At 46.6% G+C, this 16,722-nt stretch overlaps 1 protein-coding gene across 1 annotated transcript in view; it reads left to right on the forward strand.

The window, feature by feature from the left end:
- The first annotated feature begins 15,001 nt into the window (after positions 1 to 15,001).
- MB (myoglobin) overlaps positions 15,002 to 16,722 on the forward strand; it is a 48,870-nt gene continuing 47,149 nt past the window's right edge. Inside the window, exon 1 of the mRNA XM_029590382.1 lies at positions 15,002 to 15,173. Within this exon, the coding sequence (XP_029446242.1) occupies positions 15,079 to 15,173 (95 nt within the window). The 5' untranslated portion in view covers positions 15,002 to 15,078. The remainder of the gene's footprint in view (positions 15,174 to 16,722) is intronic.

Genomic DNA, 16,722 nt, shown 5'->3' on the forward strand with positions numbered 1-16,722 from the left:
CCCAACTTAGTAACTTCTGGTTATGTACAGATGGCATAAAGATATCCAAATATTTATCTAACAAACATATCTAAACCATTTGTTTCATATAAAACCAGAGGGCAATTTTCAAAGGTATTTGTAGGGGAAAAAACAATGGTTTACGTGCAACAAAAGGGGTCTCTGAACATTGCCTGCCCTCCCTGGCACCTACAAGAAAACCTTCAGATCTAATGGTTTCAATCAAACTTCTCCTAAATTCTTTGAAATCTAATAATCAATTTCGACAAACTGAAATTATTCTTATGGACCAAAAAACAGAATCCAGGCACCACCACCCCTGACAATTCCAGACAAACATATTATCTCTATAACCCCCTACCACCCACACCAGGAACCTTGGAGTCATCATTGATAATAAAGATCTCTCTTTTAAGAACCACATATCAAATAAAACCAAAGAAGGATACCACAGACTCTTACCTAAGACATCTGAAACCATTTCTCAACCCTGACAATTTTAGAACAGTCCTGCAACTACTCATTTTCTCCACATTCGACTATTGCAACTCCCTACTAATAGGATTACCCTTTTCAACCCTTAGACCTCTGCAAATACTGCAGAACTCAGCTGCCAGAGTCCTGACAGGAACAAAAGAAATGACCACATAACTCCCATATTAAACCTCCCTCACTGGCTTCCTATTACTGCACGTATTGCCTACAAATCAATGACCATCATTCACAAATCTCCTAAACTATGATAATCAAGGTCTAAACACGCTTAACATAACTCCTCAAAACCCCTCAAGAAACCTACGCTCCAATAACCTCAAGCTACTTAAAACATCCCCACCATCAAAGATGCCTCACCTGGCAACAACAAGAGAAAGAGCCTTCTCCATCGCTCCCCCCAAACTCTGGAACTCACTCCCTGAAGACCTGAGAACCCAGCAACAACATAAAGACATTCAAAAAAGACCCTAAAAACTTTTTTTTCTCCGCAAATTCTTCCACTGACCCTCTGTCTTCTGGCCATACCAGCCATCAAATAAACTCTCAACTATAATCTCCAACCAATCTTACTTACCCTCCTCATCCAATCAAAGAATTAATTATTGGATTTGACTTGTTTATTTCTGTTATGCTATTCTGCTATAATGTTTCATTACTGTTAAAAAATGTTCACTTTGTAAACCGTTATGATGGCTCTACCGAATAACAGTATATAAAACTCATCAAATAAATAATAAATAAATGTGCGCACCCAGTGCACGCAGAAAGAGGGGCATTCCTGGGGGGCCGGAGCCAGGGAAGGGTTAAAAAGGTCCTGCACAAACAGCAGGCGCATGCTTGAGAGCAACTCGTTTCACAACCCAGGTTTCAAGGGGAATCTTTTCCTTTTGAAAACTACATACAAATCAATCTCTGGGTATTCTTATTCAAAATCAAATGCTAACTATTTTTTAATGAAAGAGGAAAGGACCTCGGCTCTGAGTAGAAAAGCCTATCGACTGGATCTTATCTTAGCCATTCCAGTCATGGATCCTGAAAACCTCTATTTTTTTTTTCATTTTTAATTTCTTCTGATTTATATATTGAAGTAATTAACAGTTGTACTTGCCTGCTGTTCCAGTATATTCCAAATTATTTTATGTGCAAAATCTCTTGTCAATTCATTTTCTTATTGTCTAATATTTCTAATAGCAAGAGAAACACTTATCTTAGGCTGTAATGCTTAAGTCAACACCTGATGGTTTTAATTCCGATGTCATTCAAAACGCCAACGTTGCCAATGTTTTACCTTAACTGTTGCATCAGGGCTTAATGTTTTATGCAAAAGCAATAGTAATGATCATCTTAAGATATCTTGTCTTTAACTTTTTTTTACAAATCTAACACTTTTTGTCATCCAGATGAGAAACAAGTTTGCATGCATATTCCTTATGGCTATACCAGCATTTAAAATGGTGGCTCTTCTTAGCATATTTTAAACTCTTGTGCGATTTTTGAATTCGCCAGTCAAATTAATTCCCCAATTTTACATCAATGATGATTGGTTGACAAATAATCTACAATTTCAAATCAATGTACTCCATTCTATATTGATGTGAAGTCCTAGTGGTTCTTCTATCTGCAAACTGAAAATCCATTTTTGCTCTAATATATACATTTTTGTTTCTGATGCCTCCTCTTGAATGTTGGGAGACGTGATCAATCACAAACCATCTAAGATCTCGAAAGGAATTATTTTGAATACATTGTTGCACAATCGGTGCATTCTCTTTCCGTTTGCGTACACAGCTCCTGTACTCATTTAATCATGTTCTTAAAGCATGTGTGTGGGGGTGTGTGTATGTGTGTATGTCAGTGGATGCGAGGGAACAAGTGTGTGTGAGGGAAGAAAGTTTATGCCCTCCCTCACCCCCACAAATCCAAAACAATCTCAGGGTTACTGGAAAGTATAGAAAGTGGGGATTTATTTAATTCTTACTGTTTTTAATTATTGGGTGTTATCTGATGTGTTGCGCCCGGCGGTCGCAGACGGTTGCGCCCTCTCTGTCTCACCTCTTTTCTTTCTCTTTCCTCCCTCTGGGCAAGATGGCTGCCTCCGCCTCTCCTCGCCAACCTCTCCAGCGTCCCCGGACCGGCATGGGCGATTGCGTTCACCATTCTTACACTGAGGTCACTTAGGGCGCGCGCACGCCGCCCTCTCTTTTGAATACGTCATGGTGGGAACCTCGGGGGCGTCCCCACCGCATGATGTCACTACCTCCGGGTTCTTAGCCTCCAATCTCCAATCCAGCTACGAGTTAGCAAGGATTCCGCTCCAGTTAATATAGACTTCCTTCAGTGGCGTTCCGCTCTGAGTTCTCGCTTCCACAAATCCTCCGGGGTTACGCTGGCTACACCAGGGCATTCTAGGTAACCACTCCTCGGGGCTTATTCGCTTCTACTTACCCTCCGTGGTTACGCTGTTCCAGCAAGGACCCTCAAGGCACCCGCTCCTTGGGGGTCTTGCTTCGCTCCTGTCTTCTCTCCAGGTTTCCCAGCTCCATCAGGACCATAATTACCCGCTCCCCGGGGGCCTTGCTCTCGCCTGTCTTCTTCCTGGGTTAAACCTGCTTCTACAGAGGACATCTTAGCTACGGCGCTCCAGGCCTTGCATCATCTCTACCTCCGCACTGCGGAGGTCACCTCTCCTACAGCTACCAGCCTTCGTGAGTACCTTCTCTCTTCAGTCTCTCTGCCTTGTCTCACCACAGAATAGATTCTCGGTGTACTCTGCTCCGCGGACCACTACTGGATCTACCATCGCTGACCTCATCAACTGTGACTGGGTTCTCGGCCTAATCCGCTTCACAGACCACTACCGGACCCTTCACTTCCAGCTTCTGGTGAGACCTTCTCTGCACTTGATACAACACAGTGCCTGGGCTGAACTTTATTCATCTAAGACCTACTCCACTGGCTGAGGAACGCAGCCTGCTCCTCGGGCATTGCCTACTGCCGTATAATAAAGCTTCCATTCTCTCTGTGATCATTTACTGTAGAGGCAGCCTATAGTAGTATTTTCCCCATGGGAGGAGTCATCAATACCAAGGGTCCACAAACATGTCAAACCCACAACAGATTGCTAACTCCATGTACCCGGCTCAGCTCTCAGCCTTACAGGTCATTCCTGGTCTGGCCCAACGGATCAACGAGCAACAAAAGACTCTTGAGTCATTAACCATTGCCTTCAACCAGTTGAACGCCCGAGTGAATACCACGAAGGTTCCAGCTGAAGGATCCTCATCTCAGGTAGTTACTGTCAAGACTACCGTACCTCTATCAGCTTCTACACGTTTTTCTGGAGGTACACGGATGTGTAGGGGCTTCATTGACCAATGCAGTATGCATTTCTCTTTGCAACCCAACTACTTCCCTACTGCTATAGCCAAGACCACCTACATCCTTTTGTTACTTGAAGGAAGAGCCCTGGCCTGGGCTTCACTACTCTAGGAACGAGGTGATCCTATTTTGAATGATTTGACCGGCTTTCTAACCCTTTTCAAGTCAGTATTTGATGATCCCTCTCATCAGTCCATTGCAGGATCTAATCTGCTGCATCTTCAGCAAGGGAACAAGCCTCTACCGGACAATGTGACTGAATTTAAGACTTTAGCGTCCAAACTCTATTGGGACCTGGGATGCTTGCATGCCATTTTCTTAGAGGGTCTCAACTCTCGACTGAAGGACGAATTAGTGATTCGTGAATTGCCTGATACCCTGGAATCTCTCATCGATTTAGCCAGAAGGATTGATCGCCGCATTTGAGATCGTACTCAGGAAGCTAAGGGTCCCAAGAAGCACGTCTCGGGAGGTATCCATCCTAAGCCTTTGCACACAGCTCCTATCCCACAATTGTCTCCTAGTGAGGAGGATGAGCCTATGCAGTTAGGCCGCAGCCATTTAACTTCTAAGGAGAGACGCTTCCGTAAACGCATGGGCCACTGCATGTACTGCAGTCACTCTGGACATGCTGTCCACTCTTGCCCTATCTGTCCGGGAAACATGCAGACCTAGGATCCACTGGAGGACTCTTCCTAGGTCTAACTACACCTACTCCTCCATTATTACTTCCTGTCTCGCTTATCTGTGGAAGTCTGGAGTTTCAGACACTTGCTCTCATAGACTCTGGGGCTGGAGGGAATTTTATTTTAAAACAGCTGGTGGAACATCTGCGAATTCCTACGACGCCCACGGCTCCGCCTTTGCTGCTATCTTCTATACACGGAGAACCACTTCCAGGAGAAGTCTCTCTTACCACTCAGCCCATTTGCCTTTGCACCGGGGCCTTACACTCAGAGACCATCTCCTTTCTTGTTCTTGAGAAAGCCATCCACGCAGTGGTGCTCGGCCTACCCTGGCTACAGGATTACATGCCTCAGTTTAACTGGGCTACTCTGGAATTGTCACAATGGGGCCCTGACTGCTATGATTGATGCCTGTCTAAAGTGACCCCTGTGCCATGTATGCCCACCATACCATCATTACCCGGTCTACCACCACAATACTCATCTTTCCAGAATGTTTTCTCCAAACAAGCGGCAGACGAATTACCTCCTCATCAGATTTTTGATTGTGCTATCAATCTGAAGTCCAATACAGAGCCTCCCAAGGGAAAGGTGTACCCCCTTTCAGCAGCAGAGATTAAAGCTATGTCAGCCTACATCCAAGAGAACCAGCAAAAAAGGTTCATCAGGCCCTCTAAATCCCCGGCTGGTATGGGGTTTTTCTTCATGGGAAAAAATGATGGCTCCATTCGTCCTTGTATTGATTACAGAGGTCTCAACGAGATCACCATCAAGGATCATTATCCTCTGCCACTAATAACGGAACTATTTGATAGACTTCAGGGGGCTAAAATCTTCTCCAAATTGGACCTCAAAGGGGCCTACAACTTGGTCCGAATCCGTCATGGGGACAAGTGGAAAACAGCCTTTAACACCCATGATGGACACTTCGAATATCTAGTCATGCCTTTCGGCTTGTGCAATGCACCAGCGGTGTTTCAAAATATGATGAATGACATTCTGCGAGACCTCCTGTACCAGTGTGTAGTGGTGTATTTAGATGACATCTTGATCTTCTCACAGGATCTACAGACACACCAAGAGGACATGAAGAAAGTACTGCAGAGGTTGCGAGAGAACCAGCTGTACGCAAATCTTGAGAAGTGCGCTTTTCATCGAGTCCGTACCCTTCATAGGCTACATCATCTCCAAGAAGGGTTTTCAAATGGATCCCCAAAAGATGAGAAGCATCCAAGAGTGTCCTCAACCCACAGGGTTGAAGGCATTATGCCGCTTCCTTGGCTTCATGAACTACTACCGTTCATTTATCAAGAATTACTCCACCTTGACGGTTCCACTCACGCCCATGACTAAAAAGGGGGATAATCCTTCCAAATGGTCTCCTAAGGCTGTGGCGGCTTTTCAAACTCTCAAAGAAGCCTTCCAAAAAAACCTTGCCTTTGCCACCTCAATCCCCATCGCCCATTCGTCATTGAGGTAGATGCCTCGGACGTTGGCTTATTAAGCCAATACAGCGACTCCAATGTTCTCCATCCTTGCTCATTCTTCTCAAGATGCTTTTCGCCTGCTGAAAAAAATTATGGAATTGGAGACAAAGAATTACTTGCTATTAAATTGGCCTTTGAAAAATGGCGCCTATGGCTAAAGGGCGCTCAACACCAAATCCTAGTATACACTGATCATAAAAACGTGGAGTATCTTCGACATGCACAACTACTTAACCACCGACAGGCCCGGTGGTCACTCTTCTTCAATAGATTTGATTTCCTACTCAAATATCGTCCAGCAGAAAAAAATGTCCGGGCAGATGCCCTTTCACGCTCATTTTCTCCAGATGATGTACCCAATGAACCTCGCCACATTATCAGCCCAGAGAAAGTGGCTCTGGCAATCACGCATGCAGTTACTGCCGGTAAAACAGTTGTGGCTCAGAGTATGAGGAAATTATGGAATTGGAGACAAAGAATTACTTGCTATTAAATTGGCCTTTGAAAATGGCGCCCATGGCTAAAGGGCGCTCAACACCAAATCCTAGTATACACTGATCATAAAAACGTGGAGTATCTTCGACATGCACAACTACTTAACCACCGACAGGCCCGATGGTCACTCTTCTTCAATAGATTTGATTTCCTACTCAAATATCGTCCAGCAGAAAAAAATGTCCGGGCAGATGCCCTTTCACGCTCATTTTCTCCAGATGATGTACCCAATGAACCTCGCCACATTATCAGCCCAGAGAAAGTGGCTCTGGCAATCACGCACGCAGTTACTGCCGGTAAACAGTTGTGGCTCAGAGTATGAGGAAAAAGCTATTAAAATGGGCACATGATTCCCGTCTGGCCGGCCATCCTGGGCAAAGCCGTACACTAGCCGTGCTCCAACGTTTTTATTGGTGGCCTACAATGAAGGAGGACGTACAAGCTTACGTATCTTCCTGTGCAACCTGTGCAGGACAGAAACCCCTGCCGGATGCCTCTGGGGTCTCCTACAACCTCTGCTGGTTCCTGAGGAGCCCTGGACACATATTGCAACCAACTTCGTAGTGGATCTACCATCCTCCGGCGGAAACAATACAATATGGATAACTGTCGATCGCTTTTCAAAAATGGCACATTTTGTGACACTAGCAGGTTTACCATCTGCTGCTGAACTTGCAAAGCTATTTGTCAAACACATTTTTCACCTCCATGGGATGCCCAAGCACATCTTATCTGACAGGGGTGTACAATTTACCGCTAAATTCTGGAGAGTGTTTGTCAAAAGTTTGACATTTCACTGGACCTAACGTCTGCCTATCACCCACAATCCAATGGGCAAACTGAAAGAATAAACAGGACACTAAAACAGTTTCTATGAGCTTATGTGAACACAAGACAAAGCGACTGGGCAGAATTACTATCTTGGGCAGAGTTTGCCTTAAACTCACATCCTGCCACTGCTACAGGGTCCTCCTCTTTCAAGTCGTATATGGTCATCAACCACTACCTCCTCTACCATTACCACTGACTGTGGCCTCACCTGCAGCTCAATCCACGGCAGCAGAATTACAACAGCTCTGGAGACAAACTAAGGAATGCTACTCAAGGCAGGCCAAAGAGCCAAGAACCTACGATGCCCATCATAGAAAGGCACCTCAGTTTCAACCCAGAGACAAGGTCTGGCTGAGTACAAAATGTCTTTGCCTAAAGCTACCTTCGGCACGCTTTGCCATCCTCCGACGACTGGGAAATTTGAAGTACAGCCTAAAACTACCTCCATCCATGAAGATACACAATGCCTTTCATGTGGCTGTGCTAAAACCGCTTGTTCTTGCTGAGTTCTCTAACAAGACTCCCGAACCTGCGACTCCGGAACTGAGGAGGACATTGAATACAAGATTGATGACATCTTAGATGTTCGTAAGAAGGCAAGACTTGGGAGTATCTTATCTCCTGGGAGGGATAGTCCTGAGGAGAATTCATGGGAACCATTTGTCAACATCATCGACAAAGACATGATCCGTCAGTTCCATCAGACGCATCCTCGGAAACCCAAACCCCCTGGAAGGGGTCCTGGAAGGGACCCTGTGAAGGGGGGTACTGTTGCGCCTGTCGGTCACAGATGGCTGTGCCCTCTCGTCTCACCTCTTTTCTTTCTCTTTCCTCTCCTCTGGGCAAGATGGCTGCCTCCACCTCTTCTCGCCAACCTCTCCAGCGTCCCCCGACTGGCATGGGCGATTGCGTTCACCATTCTTACACTGAGGTCACTTAGGGCACGCGTGCGCCGCCCTCTCTTTTGAATACGTCATGGCGGGAACATCAGGGACGTCACTACCTCTGGGTACTTAGCCTCCGATCTCCAATCCAGCTATGAGTTAGCAAGGATTTCCCTCCAGCTAATTTCGACTTCCTTCAGAGGTGTTCCGCTCTGAGTTCTCGCTCCTACTAACCCTCCGGGGTTACGCTGGCTACAACAAGGTGTTCTAGGTACCCGCTCCTTAGGGGCCTTATTCACTCCTACTTACCCTCCGTGGTTACACTGTTCCAGCAAGGACGCTCAAGGCACCCACTCCTCGGGGGTCTTGCTTCGCTCCTGTTTACTCTCCAGGTTTCCCAGCTCCATCAGGACCATAGGTACCCGCTTCCCGGGGGCCTTGCTCTCACCTGTCTTCTTCCTGGGTTAAACCTGCTTCTACAGAGGACATCTTGGCTCCGGGACTCTGGGCCTTGCATCATCTCTCCCTCCGTGCTGCGGAGATCACCTCTCCTACAGCTACCAGCCTTCATGAGTACCTTCTCTCTTCAGTCTCTCTGCCTTGTCTCACCACAGAATAGATTCTCGGCATACTCCACTCCGCGGACTACTACCGGATCTACCATCGCTGACTACATCAACTGTGACTGGGTTCTCGGCCTGCCCCGCTCACCACTACCGGACCCTTCACTTCCAGCTTCTGGTGGAGACCTTCTCTGTACTTAATACAACACAGTGCCTGGACTGAACTTTATAATCTAAGACCTACTCCACTGGCTGAGGAACGCAGCCCGCTCCTCGGGCATTGCCTACTGCCATATAAGAAAGCTTCCATTCTCTCTGTGGTCATTTACTGTAGAGGCAGCCTATTGTTCTATTTTCCCCATGGGAGGAGTCATCAATACAGCAATCAAGGGTCACAAACATGTCAAACCCACAATATGATGTCTGTTGTTTTAAAATATTTATTTAGTTTGGGAAATTTTACAAGTTTTATATGACTTTAATTATTGGATGTTCAGCTGTTTTGTAATATCTTTTTTATTTATATGGCTTTACTATTTCTGATTTATATTTCTTGATTTAATTGTTTGATTTTTTATGAGGAATGGTAATATTTCTCTTTTTACATTGTTGCCACTGCATATGGGATCTAGTTATTGAGGTTTCCAATTCAGTTTTTGTCCGCACTTTCTATTTAAACTTTATGTTCCTCTTTATTCTGCATTTGGTGAGGGTCGATCTGTGTTCTGCATGTGTGACCAGGTAAGGGTATTCTGATAGCAAGTAGTTCCTGTGGGCTGGTTTGAAAAAAATCCCCCGGGCTGATATTTTCCTGCAATCCACCCCTTGATCTCATGCATATTCATTAGGGATATCCTAAAAACCCAACTGGCTGGGGAGGCCCATAGGACCAGTTTGAGCACCCATGCACTAAACGGCCTACCTGAATATTGGCCTCAGAGTGAGTAGCATCACCTCCAACAAAAAACAGAAAATTTAACAGAAAGCAACTAAATCAATCCCCTAAACAAAACAGTGCCATCTAGTGGTCGTACATATTCATTTCATATACTTACTGACCCCTTCCCTACAGCCCACATCACCCCAAGCAGTGTACATGACTGAACCGGAGACATTTAAAAAAAAGAACAAAACCTCATATAAAAACATTGCATCTTCAATATTGTAGGCTTTACTATATGGATGCGTATATCAGGGAACTGCTCAGGGGTCTGACAAACATAGCAGTAAATTGCAGCTCCACTCCTCTTTCCTTTTCCTAAAAGCTACTTTGAACATTTAATTCAAGCAGAGCGATTTAACCCTCAGACGTAAATGTGTTTGGCAGAACCTGGCACACATTTACCTCTTTTCTACCCATCTTATTCACTGGAGACTGAAGAATCTCCTCCTCTCTCGGGCTCTGCAGCTCTGCATTTAGTCACCACGCCCCCCCAGCAGGACTCCCAGAGTGCTCACAGGCAGGACTGTCGCCAGCCTGAATGGTGCCCTGGGTGGTTTTCCTTCCATTGTCGATGCCAAGGGTCCTCCTGCCCCAGCATGGCCGCAGCTATGGCCAGAAATGTATTTCCAGCGGTGCTGCTAATCCAGCGGTTCCTATTGCTCTTTCCCTATACCCTTCTTTTGCAGCCCCTGCCTCCCCTGAGGCCCTGCTTTCAGATGCAGGATTTGTTTTTACTTGTCATTTGAACAAGAAGCCACCACCAACCTCGGTGATGAAAGCACAAAATACATACAAAGTCAAGGCTAACAGCGTTAGATGCGGCAAACAAGACAGATGTGCCGCTCACACGCAGGTAGCCCATAAGCTGAGCATAAACGTTCAAGACAAATAGGTCATCCACAGTTCCCCCAGTATTGCCAGATGGTATCGTATTTCTCTATCTTCCTCCGAAGAAAATGTTAGCCTTTCCAGTATGGCAATTTCCATCAGCAGTCTTTTCCAATACAAAAGGCAAGGAGTAGTTTTCCAGAGTACAGTTATGTTATGTCTGGCAGCCGACAGACATTCCATAATCAGGATCGTTGCAGGGCCTTTAACCTGTGATGGCTCATCCCTCCATAATCCCAGGAGACCTGCCATGGAGGGACAGTAAAATCGCATTGGCAAATGGTTTTAATCTCATTCTCCACCTCCACACCCAGAATGAAGAAACCCAGGGACAAGTCCACCAAACATAGAAATAGGTGCCTGCATGCACACAACCCCTCCAACAAAAAGGGGAAGCCAACCTTGAAATGCCTGCAGTATACAGAATAGGGGGCGTCGATGAGTACAATGGAGAAGTTTCACCATAAACTCAACAATCCCAGCACACATCGACACTGAGTGAGCTAACTGCCATATTCCATTCCAGACAGTCTCCCAGAGAGAAATATGCAGAGCCTCATTCCAACACCTGATCAAAGAGAGCATTCTATCGGGGAGATTATCAGAGGGAGGAATACTGTTATAAATACGTGGGATGACCTTACCACGAATTTTGGGGTCACTGAGGAACTGCTCAAGAGGGCACAGAGTGCAAGAGGATTCCCCCATAGCCTATTTCAATAAGGCCCGCCTGATTGGCAGATTAACACAGTGTGTGTACGCTGCGCTATGTGATACTTGTCCTGTAGATCTTTAAAGGAAGCGATTTCATAACCCTTCCAACATCTGCCAACAGAATCTCAGCCCATGTTCCTGCCAGTTCCCCATTTCTGGAAAAAAAAAAAAAAAAAAAGTACTGTGGGAAAGCCTGGGGTTTTTAGCCGATACTGTGAGCGGCGAAAACTCCTGTGCTGATAAGACAAGAAAGGCAGACCTTCCTCCAAATGCGAATTGAATGTGCTATAATAGGACCGCTGCATAGAATCCATCTCACCGTGGGGGTATACGTCTGAAGTGTCGGCAACCATGGAGGTTCAATACCCCCAGCCCGAGCCCTCTCAAGCTGAGTCCATGAGCAAACATTGCCAGGGTTAAACCAATCCCGCAAGCACGAGAACTGTGCCACCCAGCAGTAGCTGCGCAAATCCGGTACCCCCACACCCACCACCATCACTTGGGTCAGCACTACGCAGCCAAGTTAATATGAGCAATTTTACCAGATGAAACCCCCAATCTAGCCATTCAGATTCAGGAAACGTTATGACAGTTTGTGCAGGTTTCGGCCCAAGTGGTACACGGGGAGGGCAATTTCCAGCATGTTTTTTTTTTCCTTGTGCAAATCTGGCTGCCCTCCGGGCCGATGCAGTAAAATGCAAGCTGAAAACGGGCGCTAGTATTGCGCGCCTGTTGTCTTAAACGTGCACGCAGCCACATCCCCTGGGCGCCCGATGCAATATTTAAATGAGAGGCCGCGTTAAAAAGGGCACGCTACAGGAAAATTGTGCCTCCGTGGCGCTCAATAGTTTATTGCTTCAGGCGCCCAACTGCAACGGGCGCTCAATGCGAGCGTCCATTTTCAGCCCGCTTTTTTTATTTTTTGTTATAATTCACTTCAGCAACCTCAGCAAAATATTCTTCGGCATCCCTTACTAGGGACGTCTAAATCGTGTGGCCATAAGAAAAAAAATGTGTTTCTTTTAACGAAGTCAAAATATATAATTATGTTTCCACACAAAAACAGTAAAGTGTCACAATGATGCTAAGGGGGGGAGGACACACATCACAATACAGAGAACCTATTTTCCAATGTTTTTCATCAGCCCTTGATGGAAAGTTGACTTTACTCCACCTCTGAGGCTGGTACAGAGTGTGCGTTGGGCGCCCGGTGCATCAGAGGGTGAAAGCGAATGTCCTCATCTATGTGCAAGTTACGTCTGACAGGCGCTATTGGGTACACATTTGTTGGGGGCGCACGTTTTGGATGTGCTAATCTCCTTATTGCATCAGGCGCCAGTCTGGCACGCTCAAAAAGCGTGCCCAGTCTCACGTAAACCCGTGCGCTAGGGTGAGTGCACATTATTGCATCAGCCCCAGAGTGTGCGCAGAGTTCTACCACATGTGCACTTTTACAGCAGAGGCAGGCGCACTTTTGTATGTTCAAAAGGTACACACGTTGTTTCAGTTCCAATAAACACCCTCGGGGGGAGGAGGTGTCAGTGGGGGGGTTTCTTTTACCCTTAATAATTTTCAAAGGGAAAACATGTGCAAACTTGCACTTTGAAAATTGGTGCAAAGTGCAGAGGTAAAAAGCACCTGCAGACTTCGTTTCTAAACCGTCAGTAGGAAATTTGCTCCCAGAAAGGGCGATTCTCAACAGCCAGCAGCAGCTTCGGGGTCGGTGCAAGAGTATTTGGCACCCTAGGGAAACCTTCGGTCATGCACCCCCCCCCCCCCCCCTTCAACTTACCTATTGGTGGCAGCTCCAGCACAGCGCTCCCTCCTAGCAGTGGCAGTGGCTCCAGCACAGCCCTCCCTCCTAGCAGTGGCTCCAGCACAGCCCTCCCTTTTTTTAGCAGTATTAGATCTGGCACAGTGCCCTTCTATGCCTTGCACTGGCATGATTTTGCCGCCCCCAAAACTTTGGCACCCTAGGCGACCACCTAGTTTGCCTTATGGAAGCACCGGCCCTGAGCAGCTTGCAGATTTGCCGGTACCGATGGGTCTGCAAGCCAATACTGAAAGGGGAAACTCCTCTGAAACTCCACCAGCAGGCCCGTGCCACGGGGACTGTTAAACAGCCCCCCCCCATGTGCAAGTTAATTCAGTGAGAAACCGTCGTGGAGATTTGAAAATGAACTTCCCCGCACTTGCTTTTCCAGGCCTGCCCGATCCCTGCCCACAAAGCCTCCCTCTTTTCCCCACCGAGGGCACCGGTGCAATTTTTAAGAGGGTCTTTTCCACAGAAAAACGCCTGCTTACCCACGGCATTCCTTGTGAAAACTGCACCCAAAGTAATTCAAAAGAGAAAAGAATTAAAAAAAAAATCTAAAGTAAAAGAAAGTTGCAAAGACAGAAAGGACATTATCAAAGGCAATCCCAGGCGTCTGGTCAGATGTTCAGCATTGTCTCTGGTCAGATTACATTTCTGGATTGGTGACAGGACGGTTCCGATTGAGCTGGAAGGCCAGAGGAGCAGGAGGAAGCCGCAGGGCCAAGAAAACTTGCTATGGGCGATTCGTTCATGACATTTTTATATCATTTATTTAGGCTGTTTTGGTGGATTTGTTCGTTCTTGTCTGGCTTTGGGAGATGGTGCTCACTCTGGTGACTAGAAAACCCTTTGTATCTGTAAAGGTGTTATCCCGGGTGATTGTTTAATTTCAGAACTCAGATGCTAGATTTAAAACTAGTAAAGTGAGTTAAGTTTTGCTCGTCATTAACCCATTATGTCCCACATTTTTATAGAGGCTGTCCTCTAAATAGGACACTGGGACATACTGGGTTAAGGGGAGTGCTTGGTGCTTTCTTTACATGTATTATCTGAAGGCACCCCCACACACATACACACACTCCTTTTGGCATGTGGTTATTATATGTAAGAGTGTCATGAGCAGATTTCACCTCCTTTGGATCCAGATCATAATGAACAGCTGAGTAGGTCCTGGTTTGTTTGTTTTTTTTCCTTTACAGCCTAATTCTAAACACACATAGAGATGCGATGAAAGGAAAGGACGGGGAGAGAAACCCCCTGAGAAAAATGTGATGGAGACAAATGGACAGCGAGAGAGGAGAGGAGAAAGAACAGACAATCACAGATAGAAGGATGGGAGGGGACAGGCAGCGGGAGGAAAGGAGAGAGAGACGTTAAAGAGAAAAGCTGTCAAGAATCAGGGAAGGAAGAGAGTGCAACAGAAACTGTAGAGATGGCCACAGAGAATAGAAAAAGAGAGAAAGGTGCAGGAGAGAAGAGGGAAAACCATAAAAAGAAACAGGCAGAATGGACAGTTTGGGAGGGAGAGGAGACAAGAAGAGAAAAGTAGTACTTTGGCAACTCAGGTAGAAACTGTCATGCCACTAAAATGTCAGAAAAGAAGGGAGAGTGGAAAGAGAGACAAGCAAGGAGAGGGAGAGTCAGAGAGAATGGGGTGGAGGAGCGAGAGCCAGAGGAGGGAGGGTGTCCACGAAGGACAGAGAGGCAGGCACAGGGAGAAAGGGTGGGCCATGGAGTTCAGCCCATAGGTGTGCATGTGGCTTGCTGCTTGCTGACTGACAGACGCCAGGTCAGGGGAAGGCTATAAAACCAGAGCGAGCTGGGGCTGCAGGATTCCTGGGGAAAGGGTCGTCTCTTCCTGCGCGTGCCGGCCGACTTTGCTAAGCAACTCTCTCGCCATGGTGCTCAGTGACCAGGAGTGGCAACAGGTCCTGCATGTCTGGGGGAAGGTGGAGCCGGATCTCCCAGGCCACGGACAAGCTGCTCTCCTCAGGTAAAGCAAAACGATGTTTCCGATGTGCCCAGCCTGACAGAGGATGAACAGGAGGAGTTAGAATTGTGCAGTCCGGGGAGGGGGGGGAGGGGCGGGGAGAGAAAAGGGATTCATTGAAAACTCAAGGGGCAATAAGTGCAGGTAGATGGTTTAACAAAAAATAGCAAACAAGCCAATGCAGGTCAGATTAATACAGAAAACCAGTTCTTTAAAACAAAAAAAGAAAAGAGAAGACAAAATGGATTTCTTTTCTGTAGAAAGTTTTTTTTTTTTCTTTTTGCAACAAACACCCATGCGAGAGAAAATCTCATATATTACCCCGAATCAAGACTAGAACTGTGACGTGCACAGCAATGAACTGACTTGGTAAGGAAAGCGAAGGCAAGAGATTCGGGGTTTAATAGCGGTCAGGATGCCCGAGTCCGATCTGGGCTCCCCTGGCCCGGTTTGCCCAGCTGTCACTGGGTAATGCAGCCATTAACCAGCTGTGACTCCTAAGACTGGGGCGTCCCACGGTTACATAATTCCCTAGGCTGACAGAAGGCCAGAGGGCCATCGGGTCCAGAGCTCTGCCAATTGGCTAAGACACCTTGCACCTGTAGCCTCTTTTACAAACGTGAAAAAGCAGTTCCTTCTGCACCACAAACAGCTGGAAATTGCTGCATTAGTGCACCTACCAATAAGTTTTCCTTAAAAAAAAAACAAAAAAAAAAAACTAGTTCCAGTTTACTTTATAATTTAGTATTGTAGCCATAACTACTTCTGCTGACAAAATGCTGCAGAATTATACCGTCCCAGGAGTAAAAAATCTTTTTCCTCAAAGGTGATGAAATGCACTTCCCCTTGATCCTAGAGGATGAAAAGACTGCCGGCTCCATTCCCCGGTTTGTTTAGGGCCAGAGGTTGTGACCCGGTCGCTGGCGCCCCCAGGGGGAGACTCGGGCTGTGGGGGAAGGGAGGACTGCGCCGGTCACTCCCAGTAAGTTAAGTTTTGCTGAGAATTGGCTTGAAAGACGATCACCACCGGCGTCTGTAAATGTGTCCACTTCCAGAGAAGGAGCCTTTAGGTACAGTAAGCTGGAATCTGGGTCGGCATTGCTCCTCTTCCCCACTGATGAGATATATATATATATATATAATCTTTTTTTTTTTTTTTTTAAAGCAAGTCTTGCATGTTTGGGCATGCACAGTGCCCTGTCTCCCCCTGCACCCACTTTTTCAGCAGCACATCATGCAATGGGAAACAATTAGGTCAGAAGCAGGACGCTGATGAGAAAGAGGAAAACAGATCTTCCCTCCCTCCTCCAAAGACACAATGCAGGGAGCGGATTCCTGCAAAAGCAGAGAAATGATGATGCTTCTCTGGGGCTTAAATGCAGGGGGCGGGCGCAGCAAGGGACCCTGGTACCTGGTAACATTTGATCGCAGAAGTGGTCCCCGCAAACTAAAGCACCCCCTCACCTTTGCATCACTGCTGACCGAGGACTTGATTTACTAAAGCTTATTCCCCACTCTCTGTTTCTGGGGGGGGGGAAGGGGGGAACTTTGT

This window comes from Rhinatrema bivittatum, chromosome 2 (genome assembly GCF_901001135.1).
Source record: "Rhinatrema bivittatum chromosome 2, aRhiBiv1.1, whole genome shotgun sequence".
Classification (NCBI taxonomy): Eukaryota; Metazoa; Chordata; class Amphibia; order Gymnophiona; family Rhinatrematidae; genus Rhinatrema; species Rhinatrema bivittatum.